This window comes from Neopelma chrysocephalum, unplaced genomic scaffold (genome assembly GCF_003984885.1).
Source record: "Neopelma chrysocephalum unplaced genomic scaffold, ASM398488v2 Primary Assembly neopelma1_293, whole genome shotgun sequence".
Classification (NCBI taxonomy): domain Eukaryota; kingdom Metazoa; phylum Chordata; class Aves; order Passeriformes; family Pipridae; genus Neopelma; species Neopelma chrysocephalum.
This window is the reverse complement of record NW_020897955.1, coordinates 104,311-121,485: the sequence shown is the minus strand read 5'-3', so window position 1 is coordinate 121,485 and position 17,175 is coordinate 104,311. Positions and strand designations below refer to the sequence as shown.

The 17,175-nt window shown below is 68.9% G+C and overlaps 1 protein-coding gene across 1 annotated transcript in view; it reads left to right on the top strand.

The window, feature by feature from the left end:
* The window catches only part of FLNC (filamin C), a 32,596-nt gene that overhangs the window by 1,178 nt on the left and 14,243 nt on the right, over positions 1 to 17,175 (top strand). The window contains exons 2-28 of the mRNA XM_027704858.1: positions 1,665 to 1,913; positions 2,220 to 2,317; positions 2,704 to 2,854; positions 3,497 to 3,615; positions 3,744 to 3,821; positions 3,969 to 4,131; positions 4,429 to 4,629; positions 5,321 to 5,458; positions 5,869 to 5,995; positions 6,251 to 6,387; positions 6,961 to 7,154; positions 7,287 to 7,400; positions 7,674 to 7,817; positions 8,273 to 8,396; positions 8,863 to 9,023; positions 9,127 to 9,217; positions 9,482 to 9,651; positions 10,298 to 10,415; positions 10,986 to 11,248; positions 11,587 to 12,184; positions 12,999 to 13,172; positions 13,778 to 13,940; positions 14,425 to 14,585; positions 15,316 to 15,483; positions 15,893 to 16,016; positions 16,112 to 16,268; positions 16,602 to 16,791. Coding sequence (XP_027560659.1) covers positions 1,665 to 1,913; positions 2,220 to 2,317; positions 2,704 to 2,854; positions 3,497 to 3,615; positions 3,744 to 3,821; positions 3,969 to 4,131; positions 4,429 to 4,629; positions 5,321 to 5,458; positions 5,869 to 5,995; positions 6,251 to 6,387; positions 6,961 to 7,154; positions 7,287 to 7,400; positions 7,674 to 7,817; positions 8,273 to 8,396; positions 8,863 to 9,023; positions 9,127 to 9,217; positions 9,482 to 9,651; positions 10,298 to 10,415; positions 10,986 to 11,248; positions 11,587 to 12,184; positions 12,999 to 13,172; positions 13,778 to 13,940; positions 14,425 to 14,585; positions 15,316 to 15,483; positions 15,893 to 16,016; positions 16,112 to 16,268; positions 16,602 to 16,791 — 4,575 coding nt within the window. The remainder of the gene's footprint in view (positions 1 to 1,664; positions 1,914 to 2,219; positions 2,318 to 2,703; positions 2,855 to 3,496; positions 3,616 to 3,743; positions 3,822 to 3,968; positions 4,132 to 4,428; positions 4,630 to 5,320; positions 5,459 to 5,868; positions 5,996 to 6,250; positions 6,388 to 6,960; positions 7,155 to 7,286; positions 7,401 to 7,673; positions 7,818 to 8,272; positions 8,397 to 8,862; positions 9,024 to 9,126; positions 9,218 to 9,481; positions 9,652 to 10,297; positions 10,416 to 10,985; positions 11,249 to 11,586; positions 12,185 to 12,998; positions 13,173 to 13,777; positions 13,941 to 14,424; positions 14,586 to 15,315; positions 15,484 to 15,892; positions 16,017 to 16,111; positions 16,269 to 16,601; positions 16,792 to 17,175) is intronic.

The following is a 17,175-nucleotide window of genomic DNA, read 5'->3' as shown; positions in this document are numbered from 1 at the left end:
TGTGTGTGGTGGAGGGGTGGGAATGAGGAATGAGCGTGCGAGGGTGCCTGTGCTGGAGGGGTGGGAATGGAGGGTGAGCGTGCAAAGGCAGGGCGAGGGACAGGTGAGGATGGGGACGAGTGTGCGAGATTGGAGGTGGGATGAGCGTGTGAGGGGAGGTGATGGATGAGTGTGAATGGGAGTGCAAGGATTGGGGGGTGGAGAAGCGGGAGCAAGGGATGAGTGTGCAAGGGAAGAGATGGACAAGTGAGGGTGGGCCCATGGGGGACCGTGCGAGAGTGGGGGTGATGGATGAATGGAAATGGGGGTGAGTGTGCAAGGGTGACACAGGAGCGGGAATGGAAGATGAATTTGCAGAGTGGGGCCGACAGGCAGAGGAGAGTGGGGGCTGAGTGTGCAAGGGGGGGGGGCAGAGGAGCAGGGACGGGACGAGTGTGCAAGGGCAAGGGGGGGCGGGAGTGGGGCTGAGTGTGCAAGGGGGGGGACAATGGACAGGTGGGGCTGGGGGTGAGTGTGCAAGGGGCGAGTGTGCAAGGGCCGTGTGAGGGGCCGTGCGGGGCCGGGGGGGGTCGGGCCCTGGTGCGAGGGGCTGTGCGGGGGGTGGGTGCTGAGCTCACCCTTGGCCCGGGCCGTGCACGCTGAGCTCACACGGAGGGGCCGCACCGGCCCCTCGCACACTCGCTCCCCCCTGGAAGGGCCCCAGCGCCCACCTCCACCCGACAGCTGCAGGGTGACCGCCCCCCCCCGCGGGCACGGGGGGTTTGCAGCCCCCCCCGCACACACACACTGGCGCACCCCACCTTTGCACGGCCGGACCCGGGGGGCGAGGGACCCCCCCGCGCTCTCACCTCCCCCTCCCCACGCGTGTCTTTGCCCCCTCCCGTGAACCCCCCCCCCCAACATGTGACACCAGGTTTTGGGGTCCCCCCAGGTGTTGCCCCCCGGAAGCCGCCAGCGGGGGGGGTGGGATTGTCCCGCCCCCGCATCTGCAGCCCATTTCCTCCCCAAAAGGCGATCGCTCTTGAGGGGGGGGAGGGAAGAGGGCGGGGGAGGGTCCGCTCTGCAGGGCGGTGGGGGAGGTGCCGGGATGTCTGGGGCCCCCCTTCTCCCCCAGACGCCCCCTGCCTCAGTTTCCCTATCCCGGCATTCCATGGCTCAGGACCCTCCCCGGGGCGCTCACTCAGGGACCCTCCCGGGTGCTGCCAGGGTCGTGCCCCCACCAGGCACTGCCCCGCGGGCTATTGGGGTCCCCCCTGCAGGTTGTGGGGTGCTTGGGGTGGGCGGGGGGCAGTGCCGTGAGGAGTTGGGGTGTCCCCAGGCAGGTGTTGGGGTGCAGGGCCCCCCGGCAGTGCCGTGGGTGGTCGGGTTGTCAGGGGTCCCCGTGGCGGTGCTGTGGGGTTTTGGGGTGCCCCCAGGCGGGTCCCGGGGTGTCCCAAGGGGGAACAGTCTCACGGGGTGTTGGGGTGCAGCCCCCCCGTTTCCCCCCGCAGGGGATCCTGGGCGGGACCCCGAAGCTGATCCCGGGGGGCTGTGGGGGTGCAGGGACCCCCCCGGGGGTGTCCCGCAGGATGTGGGGGTGTTCCGGGGGTGCTGTGGGGTGTCGGGGTGCCCCGGGGGGAGTCCCGCGGGACCTCGGGTGCAGCCCCCGCGTTTCCCCCCCGCAGACAGCAAAGCGATCGTGGACGGGAACCTGAAGCTGATCCTGGGGCTGATCTGGACCCTCATCCTGCACTACTCCATCTCGATGCCCATGTGGGAGGAGGAGGAGGACGACGAAGGCCGCCGCCAGACCCCCAAGCAGCGGCTGCTGGGCTGGATCCAGAACAAGGTGCCGCAGCTGCCCATCACCAACTTCAACCGCGACTGGCGCGACGGGAAGGCGCTGGGAGCGCTGGTGGACAACTGCGCCCCGGGTGAGGAGGGTGGGGCTGGGGGGGAGCTGGGGCCGGGGGGGGCACAGGGGGGTGTATGGGGGGCACAACTGTGCCCTCGGTGACGGGGGAATCGGGGGTAGGACGGGCTGGGGGCGGGAGAGGGGCAACTGCCCCCTCTGGCAGCTGGTGTGGGGTATGGGGGGCACAGGGGGGGTGAGAGCCCCCCAGTCCATGCTGGCTCGGGGGGCACTGGTGGAGCCGATGGGAGGCACTGGATGCAGAAGGGAGGGGGTGTGGGATGGGGGGGCAGGACAGGGGTGCCTCGCTGACCCTGCTCCCCCTCAGGGCTGTGCCCGGACTGGGAGAAGTGGGACCCCAACGAGCCGGTGCAGAACGCCCGGGAGGCCATGCAGCAGGCGGACGACTGGCTGGGGGTGCCCCAGGTACGGGGCACGGGGGGCACTGGGGGTCCCCCAGGTGTGGGGCGTGGGAGGGGGGCACAAGGGGCACTGGGGGTACCACAGGTGTGGGGCGTGGGAGGGGGGCACAGGGGGCACTGGGGGTGCAGGGGCGTTTCGGGGGGTGGTCCTTGGGGATCCACAGGGTCCCTGGGCATGTGGGATACCCCCGGGCACCTGTGGGGGCGGTGGGTGTGTGTGGGGGGTTCCCAGCAGGGCTGGGAGGGCACGGTTGGTGTCGGGGGTCCCGGGAGGGTCTGACGGGTGCCAGGGTGCCCCCTGGCATTGGGGTTCGCTGTGGGAGGGCTCCCCCAGCGGGGTCCCCCCGGGTGGGGGGTGCTGGGAGGGTCTGACAGGGGTCCCCCCTGCAGGTGATCGCCCCCGAGGAGATCGTGGACCCCGACGTGGACGAGCACTCGGTGATGACGTACCTGTCCCAGTTCCCCAAGGCCAAGCTCCGGCCGGGGGCCCCCCTGCGCCCTCGGCCCCCCCAGCCCGGCCGGGCGCGCGCCTACGGGCCTGGTATGGGGGGCTGGGGGGACTGGGGGGGCTGTGGTGCCGGGACGGAGGGGGCAAAGGGGGGAGTGAGGGTTTGGGAGTCACCGGGAGGCTGCAGACCTGGCACGGGTGGGCTGTAGGGCTCGTGGGGGGCTCAAGGACCCCACACAGGGAGACGTGGGGGAGCTCAGGGACACACGGGGACCCGGCACAGGAGGGACAGGGAGGGGTCACTGGGTGGGGGATGTGGGGGGGCTCAGACCCCAGCACTAGAGGGGTCTTGGGGGGCCATGGGCTGTCAGCACATGAAGGCCCCCCCCCCCAAGCCCAGGGACCCCTCTCCAACCCTGGGGTGTCACCTGTGCCCAGGGACACCCCGGGGACACCTCAGGGCCTCCACCACCGACCCAGGAAGATCCCAGGGTTCTCCAAGGGTCCCCCCATGCCCAGAGACCCCCCAAAGTCCCCCCAGGCTCCCCCCCATACCCAAGAGACCCCCATTGATCCCCAGGTTGCCCCTGCCACCACCAAGGACCACCTGGGGGTCCCAAGTCGTGTGTGCTGTGGGGTGCTGGGGGTTGGGGGCATGCTGGGAGGTTCTGGGGTGCTGGGGGTCCCTGGGGGGTTCTGGGGTCCTGGAACCCCCCTGACCCCCTCCCCCTGCAGGCATCGAGCCCCAGGGAAACGTGGTGCTGCGCCCGGCCCAGTTCACGGTGGAGACCCTCGAGGCAGGGGTGGGCGAGGTCCTGGTCTACGTTGAGGACCCCGAGGGACACACCGAGGAGGTACAGGGGGCCCCAGCACCCCCTCTGAGGGATCCCCCCAGCACCCCCTCTGGGGGAACCCTCCAGCGCCCCAGCTCTGTGTCACCCCAACCCTCTCCCCGGTTTTGGGGTCTCTCCCCCCACCACAGGCCAAGGTGGTCCCCAACAATGACAAGAAGCGGACGTACAGCGTCACCTACGTCCCCAAGGTCGCGGGGCTGCACAAGGTGAGGCCTGGGGTGACCCCCCCTGGGACAGCCCCTCGCTACCCGCCCTGCAACACCCCCCTGTGACACCCCCTGCCCCTCCATGCCCCTGTGACACCCCCTGTTCCTCCATGCCCCTGTGACACCCCCTGCCCTCCGTGCCCCCAGGTGACGGTGCTGTTCGCGGGGCAGAACATCGACGGGAGCCCCTTCGGAGTGGGGGTGGCCATGGCCCTGGGTGACGCCAGCAAGGTGACGGCGCGTGGGCCCGGCCTGGAGCCCGTGGGCAACGTGGCCAACAAGCCCACCTACTTCGACATCTACACTGCAGGTGGGGGAATGGGGCGGCCGGGGGGGCTCTGGGGATGTGTCCTCGTGGTGGTGTGGCCATGGCAGGGCCAGGTGGCTCTGGGGACGTGTTCTCATGGTGGCCTGGCCGTGGCATGACTTGGCCACGTTCTCATGGTGACGATGGCCATGGGGTGTCTCGTGGCTCTGGGGATGTGTCCTCACGGTGACAGGGCCATGGCACGGCTGGGTGGCTCTGGAGACATGTCCTGGTGGCCTGGTGGCTCCCCATGGCGGCCTGGCCATGGCACTGAGCCTGTGTCCTGTGTCCTGGTGGCAGGGGCCGGCTCGGGAGATGTGGGGGTGGTGATCACGGACCCCCAGGGCCGGCGGGACACAGTGGAGGTGATGCTGGAGGACAAAGGGGACAACGTGTTCCGCTGCACCTACCGGCCCGTCCTCGAGGGGCCACACACCATCTGTGTCACCTACGCTGGCACCCAGATCCCCAAGAGCCCCTTCACCGTCAACGTGGCTGAAGGTGAGATGCCCCCGCCGGGTCCCCACGTGGCCCCATGGCACCCACTGGTGACCAGAGTGGCCCCATGTCACCCATCAGTGGCCCCATGGCACCCACTGGTGACCAGAGTGGCCCCATGTCACCCATCAGTGGCCCCACAGCACCCACTGGTGACCGTCGTGTCTCCAAGGCAGCTGTTGGTGACCACAGTGGCCCCATGGCAACCAGTGGTGACTGTGGTGGCCCACAATACCTGTCAGTGACCACAGTGGCCCCACAACACCCCTGTGGTTGCCCATGGCCCCAGGGGTGGCCCTGTGGCCCCCTCGACCCCCCAGGAGGGCCCTCTGGTACCCCTGTCCCCAGGGTATCCCCAGGATTCCCTGTGGCACCCATCAATCCCACGGTGTCCTCAGGGGTTCCTCGTGCCCCTGGGGATCCCATGGCACCTCCCTGTCCATGGAGTGTCTCCAGGGTGTCCCCACAGGCACCTTCCAACCCCCCAACCCCATGGAACCCCACTGTCCCCAGAGTGTCCCCACTGTGTTCCCACGGGCTTCTTACGATCCGGGGACCCCCTCCCCTCCCTGGAGTATCTCCAGGGTGTTCCCATGGGCATCTCCAGCCCCGGGGACCCCCTGCCCCTCCTTGTCCCCGGGGTTGTGCCCGCGGTGCCCTGTGGGTGCCGGTGGGTGCTAACGGGGGTCTCCAGCCTGCACGCCCTCAGCGGTGCGGGCCGCGGGCCGGGGGCTGCAGCCACGGGGGATCCGGGTGCAGGAGGTGGCCGACTTCAAGGTCATGACCCGGGGTGCGGGCAGCGGGGAGCTGCGGGTGACGCTGCGGGGGCCAGGTACGGGGCACTGCGGGGGGCACGGGGGGCACGGGGGGCCGGGGGGCACCACGGGGTTTGCCGAAGGGAGTCCACGTGTGGGGGGTCCCACTGGGGTGCCCGTGGGGTGGGTGCATCAGTGGGGGGTCCCCGTGGAGGGATGGACACGGTTGCGGGTCCCATGTGGGGTCTAGGGTTGGGGGCCACCGTGGGGCGGCTGGGGGTGGGTGGGTGCATGGGTGGGGGTCCCACGAGGGTGCCCGTGGGAGTTGGATGGTTGGGGGGCATCACGGGGTTGGCCACGGGTGGGGGGGCACCACGGGGAGGTGCATGGTCGGGGGGTGCCCTGGGGGACACACCCGTGGTTGGGGGGTGCTTCTGGGGGGATTGTGGGTGCCCCGTGTGACCCCCGTGTGACACTCCTCTCTCAGGGGGCACGGAGGAGCCGGTGACGGTGCGGGACGTGGGTGACGGTGTCTACGAGTGCGAGTACCTGCCCCGGGTCCCCGGCACCTACCAGGTGTCCATCACCTGGGGGGGCTACGCCATCCCCCGCAGGTCAGTGCCACGCACGGGGGGCACCCCGGCGGGGGCAAGGAAAGTGAGGGGGCATCTCTTACTGCCCCTTCACCCTGAAACCCTTTGGAGATGCAGATGTCCCCCTGGGGGTGGGGGGTTTGGGGGGATGTGGGAGGTGGGGGGATGTCACAGTTCCCCCCCATCCTCCTCACCCCATTCGAGGTGCAGATGTGTGAGGGGCAGGGGGTGTGCAGGGGTGGCACAGCCCCCCCTCACACCGCCCTGTCCCCCCAGCCCGTTCGAGGTGCAGGTGTCCCCCCAGCCTGGGACACAGAAGGTGCGGGCCTGGGGGCCGGGGCTCGAGGGAGGGGTCGTGGGACGCCCTGCAGACTTCGTGGTTGAGGCCATCGGCACCGAAGTGGGGACCCTCGGTGAGCCCAGAAAGGGGCACGTGGGGACAGGGTGGGGGGCACCACGGTGGGAATGTGGGGACAGGGTGGGGGGCACCATGGGCGGGATGTGGGGACAGGGTGGGGGGCACCATGGGGGGGATGTGGGGACAGGGTGGGGGGCACCATGGGGGGGATGGGGGGACAGGGGGGGGGGCACCATGCAGGGACGTGGCACTGTGGAGGGTGTCACTGTGGTGGGGACACAGGCATGGAATGGGTGACACCCCGCTGGGGACATGGGGACAGGCTGGAGGACGGGTGCCATGGTGGGGTCCCCACTGCTGTGGTGACACGGGCACAGGGTGGGCACCATGAAGGTGGGGACATGGGACAGGCTGGGGGTGGCCACAGCAGGGACATGGGGACACGGGTAACACCCCCCTAAGGACACGGGCACAGAACGGGGCACAGCAACCCGGGGCTTCCCGCCGTGAGGACATGAAGACATGTTGGGTGTCACCCTGCTGGGGACACGGGCAGGGAGCGGGGACAGGGACGGGGTGCGGGGGTCCCGGTGGGGGCACGGGGTGACGGTGGCCGCGGTGCCCCCAGGGTTCTCCATCGAGGGCCCGTCGCAGGCGCGCATCGAGTGCGACGACAAGGGCGACGGCTCGTGCGACGTGCGGTACTGGCCCACGGAGCCGGGGCCCTACGCCGTGCACGTGGTGTGCGACGACGAGGACATCCGGGACAGCCCCTTCATGGCCGACATCCGCCCCGCGCCCCCCGACTCCTGGCCCGACAAGGTGCCGCGACCCACAGCTCCCCGCCGGGCCCCAGAGCGCCCTGCTGGGCCCCACTGCACCCCACTGCACCTCACCCCTGGGTGCTGGGGGTGCCGGTGCCCCCCTGGCCTCACCCGAATCCCCCCCATGCAGGTGAAGGCCTTCGGGCCGGGGCTGGAGCCCACGGGCTGCATCGTGGACCGCCCGGCCGAGTTCACCATCGACGCCCGCGGTGCCGGCAAGGGGCCCCTCAAGCTCTACGCACAGGTGGGTGCCAGTGGGTGCCGTTGGGTGGCACTGGGTGATGCTGAGCACCTTTGAGTCCAGTTGGGCACTGCTGGGTTCCGTTGAGTGACGCTGGACGCTGTCGGGTGCCCTTGAGCACTACTGGGTGCTGTTGGGTGCCAGTGGGCACTACTGGGTGCTGTTGGGTGCCAGTGGGCACTACTGGGTGCTGTTGGGTGCCACTGGGCACCCTCGTGCACCTTCAGCGCCATTGGGCGCCGCTGTGTCCCCTCATCCCCACCCCGGTGCCCGCAGGACGCCGAGGGCTTCCCCATCGACATCAAGGTGAAGGACAACGGTGACGGCACCTTCCACTGCGTCTACGTCCCCACCAAGGCCATCAAGCACACGGTCATCGTCACCTGGGGGGGTGTCAACACCCCCAACAGCCCCTTCCGCGTGGGTGTCACGGGGGGCCTGTGGGGTGCTGGCGTGGCTGTGGGGGTCCAAGGGGGTGCAGAGAGGGGGTGCCAGTCAGGGAGGGTGTTGAGGTGTCAGATGTGGGGCGTTGGGGGTCCCATGGGGCACTGGGCGTGGGCGTCCCATAGGAATGGGGGGCCAGGGTAGGGCTGGGGGCCCGTGGGGTGATGTGGATGGGGATGGGGGTCCCATGGAGTGCTGGATGTGGGGATGGGGGTCCCAGACCGTTAAGGGTGCTGGGGTGGGGTTGGGGGTCTCCTGGAGTGGTGTGGATGGTGTGGTGGGCATGGAGGAGGGTGCCAGAATGGGGATGGGGGTCCCATGGGCCGATGGGCTGGGGAGCCTGTGGTGGAGTTGGGGGTCTCAGCACCATGGGGTGCCTGGCAGGGAGGGGTCTGTGCCCCTGCCCTGCAGGTGACACCGTGGGCCCACAGGTGAGCGTGGGCGAGGGCAGCCACCCCAGCAGGGTGAAGGTGCACGGGCCAGGCGTGGAGAAGACGGGGCTGAAGGCCAACGAGCCCACCTACTTCACCGTGGACTGCAGCGAGGCTGGGCAGGGTGGGTGAGGGGGGGGGATCCCTCTGTGGGCATGAGGCTCGTGTCCTGTGTCCCTGGTCCTGCACCCTGGTCCCCATTCTGCATTCCTGGTCCTGCTTCCCTGGTCCTGCATGTGCATCCCTGGACCACCATCCCTGGTCCTGGGCTCCTTCATCCTGGGTCCATCTGCCCCAGTCCTGGTCCTGCATCCCTGATCCTGCATCTCTGCTCCTGGCCCATTGTCCCTGGTCCAGGATTCCAGGGCCTGCATCCCTGCTCCTGCACCTGCATCCCTGATCCTGCATCTCTGCTCCTGGCCCATTGTCTCTGGTCCTGGTCCAGGATTCCAGGGCCTGCATCCCTCCTCCTGCACCTGCATCCCTGGTCCATCATCCCCAGTCCTGGTCCAGCTCCCCACCTCGTGTACCCGGTTCCACCCCTCAGTGCCCCCCAGGACAGCGGGTGCCACTGACCCTGCCCCCCACAGGTGATGTCAGCATTGGGATCAAGTGTGCCCCGGGGGTGGTGGGGCCGCTCGAGGCCGACATCGACTTTGACATCATCAAGAATGACAACGACACCTTCACGGTCAAGTACACGGCGCCAGGCGCGGGGCTCTACACCATCATGGTGCTCTTCGCCAACCAGGTTGGTGTGCCCGGGGTGCCCCCCAACCCCTGGGGGCTGAGTGGGGCTGGAGCTCTGTCCCCGTGGTGCCCCCGTGTCACTGTGCCCCGGTCTCTGTCCCCAGGAGATCCCCTCCAGCCCCTTCCGCATCAAGGTGGACCCGTCCCACGACGCCAGCAAGGTCAAGGCTGAGGGACCCGGGCTCAGCCGCACGGGTGAGGGAGATGTGGGGCAGGGGTGGGGATGGGGGGTGTGGGGCAGGGGGTGCTGTGGGGCAGGGACCGCGATGCCATGGGTCCTGCAGTGACTGAGAATGGGTGCAGGGGTGGAGGTGGGGACCCCCACCCAATTCTGGGTGCTGTGGGTGCTGCGGGTGCCATGGGTCCCACAGTGAGTGATGATGTGTGCAGGGGTGGAGGTGGGGACCCCCACCCAGTTCTGGGTGCCGTGGGTCCCACGGTGACTGATGATGTGTGCAGGGGTGGAGGTGGGGACCCCCACCCATTTCCGCGTGCAGACGCGGGGTGCGGGGAAGGCCCCCCTGGACGTGCGGTTCGCGGGGACGGGGCCCGGCCCAGCTGTCGCCGACTTCGAGGTCATCGACAACCACGACTATTCCTACACTGTCAAGTACACCCCGCTACAGCAGGTGGGTGCTGGGGCACCCCAACACACGGGAGGGGGCACCCTGACCCAGGGGGAGGGACCTTGACCCGTGGGGGACACCATAACCCCGTGGGCACCCACCACCAAGGGCACCCTACTGCAGCACTTGGGTCTGGGGGTCACCGTGAGCCTGCGGGGAGGACACCCTGACCCACGAGGTCACCCCATGGAGGCATCCCAACCCATCTGTGCTGCCCAACCCATCTGTGCTCCCCAACCCATCTGTGCTCCCCAACCCATAGGGTCACCCATCGGGGCCTGCTCATTGGCACCCCATCCCCTGGACGCCCCCAAGGACAGCCCCCCCAGACAGCCCAGTGTATGGGGGGGTGTATAGCACCTCCATGGGCACCCCTATGAGCATCCCGTCCCCTGGGCACCCTGCCCCTATGAACACCCCCCTTCACGTGGATACCCCACCCCTGTGGGTCCTCCCATGGGGCAGCTACACCCCCCCACAGGCACCAGTCACCCCAGGGCACCCCCAGACCAAGGAATGACCCCCATCCCTGGGACTTCACCCCCCAGCACACATGGGTGACCCCCAGCACCCCTTGTGCCCATCCCCTGCCCTCCCGCTGGGTGCTGGTGTCCCCCAGCAGCGCCCTGAGCTGGTGGTGTCCCCACAGGGTCCCCTGTCCGTGGTGGTCACCTACGGAGGAGACCCCATTCCCAAGAGCCCCTTCCCCGTCACTGTGGCCCCCCCCCTGCAGCTGGGCAAGGTCAAGGTGCAGGGGCTCAACAGCAGTGAGTGGGGGCACTGGGGGGGCACTGGGGAGGGCACTGGGGAGGGAGCACTCTGGATCTGGGGTACAGCATGGGAAGAGGCCCTGGTGGGGACACTTGGGCATGGGGGCACCCTAAGAGGACACACTCTGGTGGAAGGGGAACCTGAGTGAGGGGGGGTCAGCCTGGGAGGGCACCTTGGATATGGGGAGCACTCTGGTGGGGGGGGCACCCTCGGCTGTGGGGTTCATCATGGAGCTGGGGCAGGCGACGGCAGGGACATTGGGTATGGGGGGCAGCCTGAGGGGAGGACCCCCTGTGTGGGGGGGGCACCCTGGATATGGGGGACACCCATGGGTGGGGCCGTGGCAGGGGGTTGACACACCCTGTGGGTGGCACAACACCCTGGACATGATGGGAAACACCCCTGGGTGGGGGTGACGGACCCTGGGACGCACACGTGGACACACCCCTGGGTCTGGGGGTCATATCTGGGTGTGGGGCTCTCCATGGGTCTGGGGGCACCCCGGGGGCATGTGTGTGACCCCCCTGAGCGCAGGGGGTGCCCCCCTGACCCCCATTCCCCCACAGAGGCGGAGGTGGGGCAGGCGCAGGAGTTCCACGTGGAGGCTCAGGGCGCGGGGGGCCAGGGGCACCTGGAGGTGAAGGTGACGGGCCCCTCGCGCCGCCCCGTGCCCTGCACGGTGGGACCCGCGCCCCCCGGGGGCCCCCATCCCGTGAGCTTCACCCCCTCCGAGGAGGGGCCCCACCGCGTCGAGATCACCTACGATGGGCACCCGGTGCCGGGCAGCCCCTTCCCCGTGGAGGCTCTGCTGCCCCCCGACCCCTCCAAGGTGAGCTGGCACACGTGTGTGCAACAGGGGCATGCGTGTGCCCCCCATGGCCCCTGCGTGTCCTCCCTGAATCCCACCTGTCTCTCTGCCTCTGGGTGCTGGCTTTGGGGCCATGGCTGCAGCAGGGGGGTCCCTCACATGTCTCTGGCCCCCCCGTGTTCCTGTGTCCCCCTGACCCCCACGTGTCCCTGTGTCCCCCCTGACCCCCACGTGTCCCTGTGTCCCCCCTGACCCCCACATGTCTCTGTCCCCCCTGACCCCCACGTGACTCTGTCCCCCCTAAATGCCATGTGTCCCTGTGTCCCCCCTGACCCCCCTGTGTCCTTGTGTGCCCACAGGTGGTGGCCTCGGGGCCGGGGCTGCAGGGCGGCCGTGTGGGGGTCCCGGCGCCCTTCTCCATCGCCACGCAGGGCGCCGGCAGCGGGGGGCTGGGGCTGACGGTGGAGGGGCCCTGCGAGGCCAAGATCGAGTGCCAGGACAACGGGGACGGCTCCTGCGCCGTGTCCTACCTGCCCACGGTGCCCGGCGAGTACCACATCAACATCCTCTTCGCCGGGCGCCACATCCCGGGCAGCCCCTTCACGGCCGCGGTCACGGCGCCCTTCGACCCGGCCAAGGTGACGGCGTCGGGGCCGGGGCTGGAGCGCGGCCGGGCGGGAGAGGCGGCCGCTTTCTCCGTGGACTGCTCGCAGGCCGGCGAGGCCGAGCTCACCATCGAGATCCGCTCCGAGGCCGGCGCCAAGGCCGAGGTGCTGGTGCAGAACAACCGCGACGGCACCTACGCCATCACCTACACCCCGGCCTGCGCCGGCGCCTACACCATCACCATCAACTACGGCGGCCTCCCGGTGCCCAACTGCCCCGTGCGCGTCACCGTCGACCCGGCCATAGACACCAGCAGCGTCAAGGTCTACGGCAAAGGCGTGGAGCCCAGAGGTGAGGGGGCAACCACGCAGGGGCTGCTCACCACGGGCACGTCCTCCCCGTGGGGATCTCCTTCCCATGGGGATCTCCTTCCCACGGGGATCTCCTCCCCACAGCCCCATCCATGTGGGCACCTCCTCCCCATGGGCATCTCCCCACGGCCACTTCTTCCCCGTGGGGACCTTCTCCCCGAGGGCGTTCCATCCCCGTGGGCGTGTCTTCCCCCTGGGTACCACCATGGGCATCTCCCCTCCATGGGCATCTCCATGGACACCCCATCCCTGTGGGTACCCCTTCTCCGTGGACACCCCCACTCAGGGGCATCCCAACCCCACAGTCACCTCGTCCCCATGGGCACCCCATGGGTATCCCCTCTCTTGGGGGGGGGTCGTCTGCACCCCATGGACATCTCCTCTCCACGGACACCTCCTCCTTTCACGGACACCCCCCGTGGCCACGAACACCCCCATGGGCACTGACATTTCCTCCCCACTGGGTACCCCATGGACACCTCTCCCCATGGACACCCTCTCTCATGGGGGGTCTCCTGGGCACCCCATAGGCATCTTCTCCCCACAGGCACCTCCTCCCCTGTCCCCCTAACCCTAACCCCACCACTGCTCAGGGGTCTCTGTGGCTTCCCCCCCCCCCACCTCTCTCATGGGGGGAGGGTGGACTCTGGAGTTTCAGAGGGTGCGGGATGGGGGTGTGCCAGGGCACCCCCAAGCCCCCTGTGTGTGCTGAGAGGGCCATGGGTGCTCAGGGGGCACAGGGAGGGACCCCCAGGTGAGCTCCAGGCCCCCCCTGACCCTCCTGTGCCCCGCAGGGGTGCTGCGGGAGGTGGGCACCGAGTTCACGGTGGACGCGCGGGCTCTGGCCCCGGCGGGGGGGCCCCACGTCCGGGCGCGGGTGCTGAACCCCTCGGGGACCCCCATCGACACCTTCGTCACCGACCTCGGCGACGGCACCTACCGCGTGGAGTACACGCCCTTCGAGGAGGGTGAGGGACCCCCACACCCCCCGGGAACCCCAACCCCCCCTCGAGGACCCCCAACACCCCCTGGGGACCCCCAACACCCCCTCGAGGACCCCCAGGGACCCTGAGCCCCGACAGGGACTCTCTCTGCACCTCCCCAGGACCCCAACACTCCCATGGGACCCCAAGTCTTGGCCAGGCATCCTCCGTTCCCCATGGGGGACCCCTAGAGAGGGACCTTCCCAAACCACGTCCAAGTGGGCAACCCTCTCAATTCCCCCCGAGCCCCCAGAACCACGGACCCCCAAACCCCCTGAGACAGCCCCAAACTCCACTCAGGGACCCCCAACCACCCCCCAAAACCTCATTCAAGAACGCCCAAATCCCCTGAGACCCCCCCCCCAAGGGATTCCCAAAGTCCCTGAGACCCTCCAAACCCCACCCGGGGACCCCAAATCCCCTGAAACCCCCACAAAACCGCTTAAGAACCACCTCCAACCCCACCAAGGGATCCCCAACCTCCACCCAAACCCCACCCAGGGACCCCCATATACCCTGAGAACCCCCAGCCCCTCCCTGAGACCCCCCATGCCCCCGTGGTGGGCAGTGTGTGACTGTCCCTGTCACAGGGCTGCACCGGGTGGAGGTGACATACGATGACGTGGCGGTCCCCAAGAGCCCCTTCCGCGTGGGGGTGGCTGAGGGCTGTGACCCCACGCGTGTGCGGGCGCACGGCCCCGGCCTGGAGGGCGGCTTGGTGGGCACAGCCAACCACTTCACCGTGGAGACCAGGTGGGCACCGACCCCGAGCCCCTCAGCTCCCACCCTGCCACCACCCCATTCCCACAGACCTCCCCCCAGAGGTGTCCCCTCTGTCCCAGGCCACCAACCCACCATCTCCATCCCCTGCCACGGAGGTGCCACCTTCATCCCTTGTCACCAACGTGGCATCTCTGTCCCCTTGCCATGGAGGTGCCACCTTCATCCCTTGTCGCCAACCGGGCATCTCCACCCTCTGCCATCGATGTGCCACCTCCAGCCCCTGCCACCGGCATGGCACCTACATGGCACGGCCCCCAACATGCCACTACATCTCCCTGCCACCAGCACGGCACCCCCGCCTCACTGCCTGGGTGGTGGCACCTCCCTCCCCTTGCCGTGGAGGTGGCACCTCCATCCCACCGCCACCGTGTCACCTCCATCTCCCCCCAACGACTCTCCTCCCCCCGGTCCCACCGTGCCCGTGTCACCCCCCTGACCGGCGGTGTTTCCCCAGGGGCGCGGGCACCGGGGGGCTGGGTCTGGCCATCGAGGGTCCCTCGGAGGCCAAGATGTCCTGCAAGGACAACAAGGACGGGAGTTGTGCTGTGGAGTACGTCCCCTTCACGCCCGGAGACTACGACGTCAACATCACCTTCGGCGGCCACCCCATCCCTGGTGCGGGGGGACACGGGGACGGGGACATGGGGACAGGGGGGGGGAGAGGAGGGTCTTGGTGGGCGTCCGTTGGCCACAGGACCACGCTGTGGTGACGCCATGGTGGCCCCATGCCCAAGCTGTCCCCTGCCCCTGCTATCCCCATGGCCACGGCTTTGATAGCCCCATGGCCACAATGACCCTACAGCCACACTGTGCCCACGCCGAGCCCTTCCCCGTGCTGATCCCGTGACCATGCAGTCATTGTGCCCACACTGACCCCATGGTTAGGTTGTCCCCATGGCCAGACTGATTTCATGGGCATGTTGAACGGATGGCTCCCATTGACCCCATGGCTCCCATTGACCCCATGGCCATGTTGACTCCATTGACATATTGACCCCATGGCCACGCTGACCCTCTGGTCACGCTGTCCCCATGCCCATTTTGAACCCACAGCCATGTGGACCCTACGGATGTGTTGGCCCCATGGGCACGTCAACCTCATGAGCACGTTGGCCCCACGCTGTGCCCATGCCCACTGTGGACACACTGACCCTACAGCCATGCTGTCCCTGTGCCCACGCTGATCCTATGGATATGTTGGCCCCAGGGCCACGCCGACCTCACCCTCATGCTGACCCCACCCCCATGCTGACCCCATGCCCACACTGACCCAATGGCCACCCCATCCCCACCCTCCCCTGCCCCCACAGTGCCCACCCTGTGCACTGACCCCCTCCTCATGCAGGGAGCCCGTTCCGGGTGCGGGTGCGGGACGCCGTGGACCCCTCAAAGGTGACGTGCTCGGGGCCGGGGCTGGGCCCCACCGTCCGTGCGCGGGTGCCCCAAACCTTCACCGTGGACGTCAGCGCCGCGGGGCGCGCGGCCCTCGAGGTGACGCTGCTGGGACCTGCCGGTACGTGAGGACACGGGGGGTGGAGGCCTTGTCTTGTGGGGTGTCCTAACCCTGCCCAGTGGGTCCCATGGTCCGTAGGGTGTCCTGCTCCTTGGGGTGTCCTGACCCATGGATGTCCTGACCCATAGATGTCCTGCATCGTGGCTTGTCCAACCCATGAGTGCCATGTTCCATAGGGTATCCTGCCCTGTGGTGTGCCCTGCTCTATAGGGTGTCCTACCCATGGACATCCTGCTCCACAGGATGCCCAGCCCCGTGGATGCCCTTCTCCCTAGGGCGTCCTGCCCCATGGAGTTCCCTGCTCAGGGGTGTCCTGCCCCACATGCTGCTCTATACCCTCCGTGTTCCCCTGCTCCACATGTCCCCCTGCCTCACATATCACCGCCCCACACGTCCTGCTGCCCCACAGGGCTGCCAGAGCCGCTGGAGGTCCGAGACAACGGTGACGGCACCCACAAGGTCACCTACACCCCGGCCACCGACGGGCCCTACACCGTGGCCATCAAGTACGGGGGGCAGGAGGTGCCGCGCAGGTGAGACCCCACCTGGGGAGGATGGGTGGGGACACGGGACCCCCTCACAGCCTGGGGGTCCCGGCAACCCCCCCCTTACCCCCTGCCCCCCACAGCCCCTTCAAGGTGACGGCGCTGCCAGCCCACGATGCCAGCAAGGTGCGGGCGAGCGGCCCCGGGCTGAGCGCGGGGGGCATCCCCGCCAGCCTCCCCGTCGAGTTCACCATCGACGCCCGCGACGCCGGCGAGGGGCTCCTCACCGTGCAGATCCTGGTCAGTGCAGGGGGGGAACATTGGGGGGGCGTGGGAGGTGTGGGGGGACACATGGGGGGCGGGTGAGGGGGTCCTCACTGTGCAGGTGCTGGTCAGTGTAGGGGGGAACATGTGGGGACCTGGGGAGTGGGCGAGGGGCTGCTCACCGTGCAGATCCTGGTCAGTGCAGGGGGGGAACACGGGGGGCGTGGGAGGTGTGAGGGGACACATGGGGAGTGGGCGAGGGGCTCCTCACCGTGCGGATGCTGGTCAATGCCAGGGGGAGACACGGGGTGCCCTTTCCCTCCCACACCGGGGTGCTGAGCACGGGGCACTGATGGGGGTTGCCCGCAGGACCCCGAGGGGCAGCCCAAGAAGGCGTCGATCCGGGACAACGGGGACGGCACCTACACGGTGTCCTACGTGCCCGACGTGCCGGGGCGCTACACCAGCACCGTCAAGTACGGGGGGGACGAGATCCCCGCGTCGCCCTTCCGCGTCCTCGCCGTGCCCGCCGGCGACGCCAGCAAGTGCCTCGTCACAGGTGGGGCTGCCCCACAGTGTCCTCACGCTGATCCATGCTATCCCTTGCTGCCCCATGGCGTTCCCTCGCTGATCCACAGCATCCCCTCACTGACCCACAGCGTCCCCTCACTGCCCTGTGGTGTCCTTTTGCTGGCCCACCGCATCCCTTGCTGACCCACCGTGTCCCCGTGCTGCCCCATGGCATCCCCTCCTACCTCACGGCATCCACGTGCTGGCCGACAGTGTCCCCTTGCTGCCCCACAGCACCCAGCCCACCCCAGACACCCCTGCCTTGCCCCCTGGCACCCCACTGCTGCCCCCAGCACCCCCACCTGCCCCACTGCTGCCTCACAGCACCCCCACTGCCCCCCAGCACCCCCACCTGCCCCACTGCTGCCCCCAG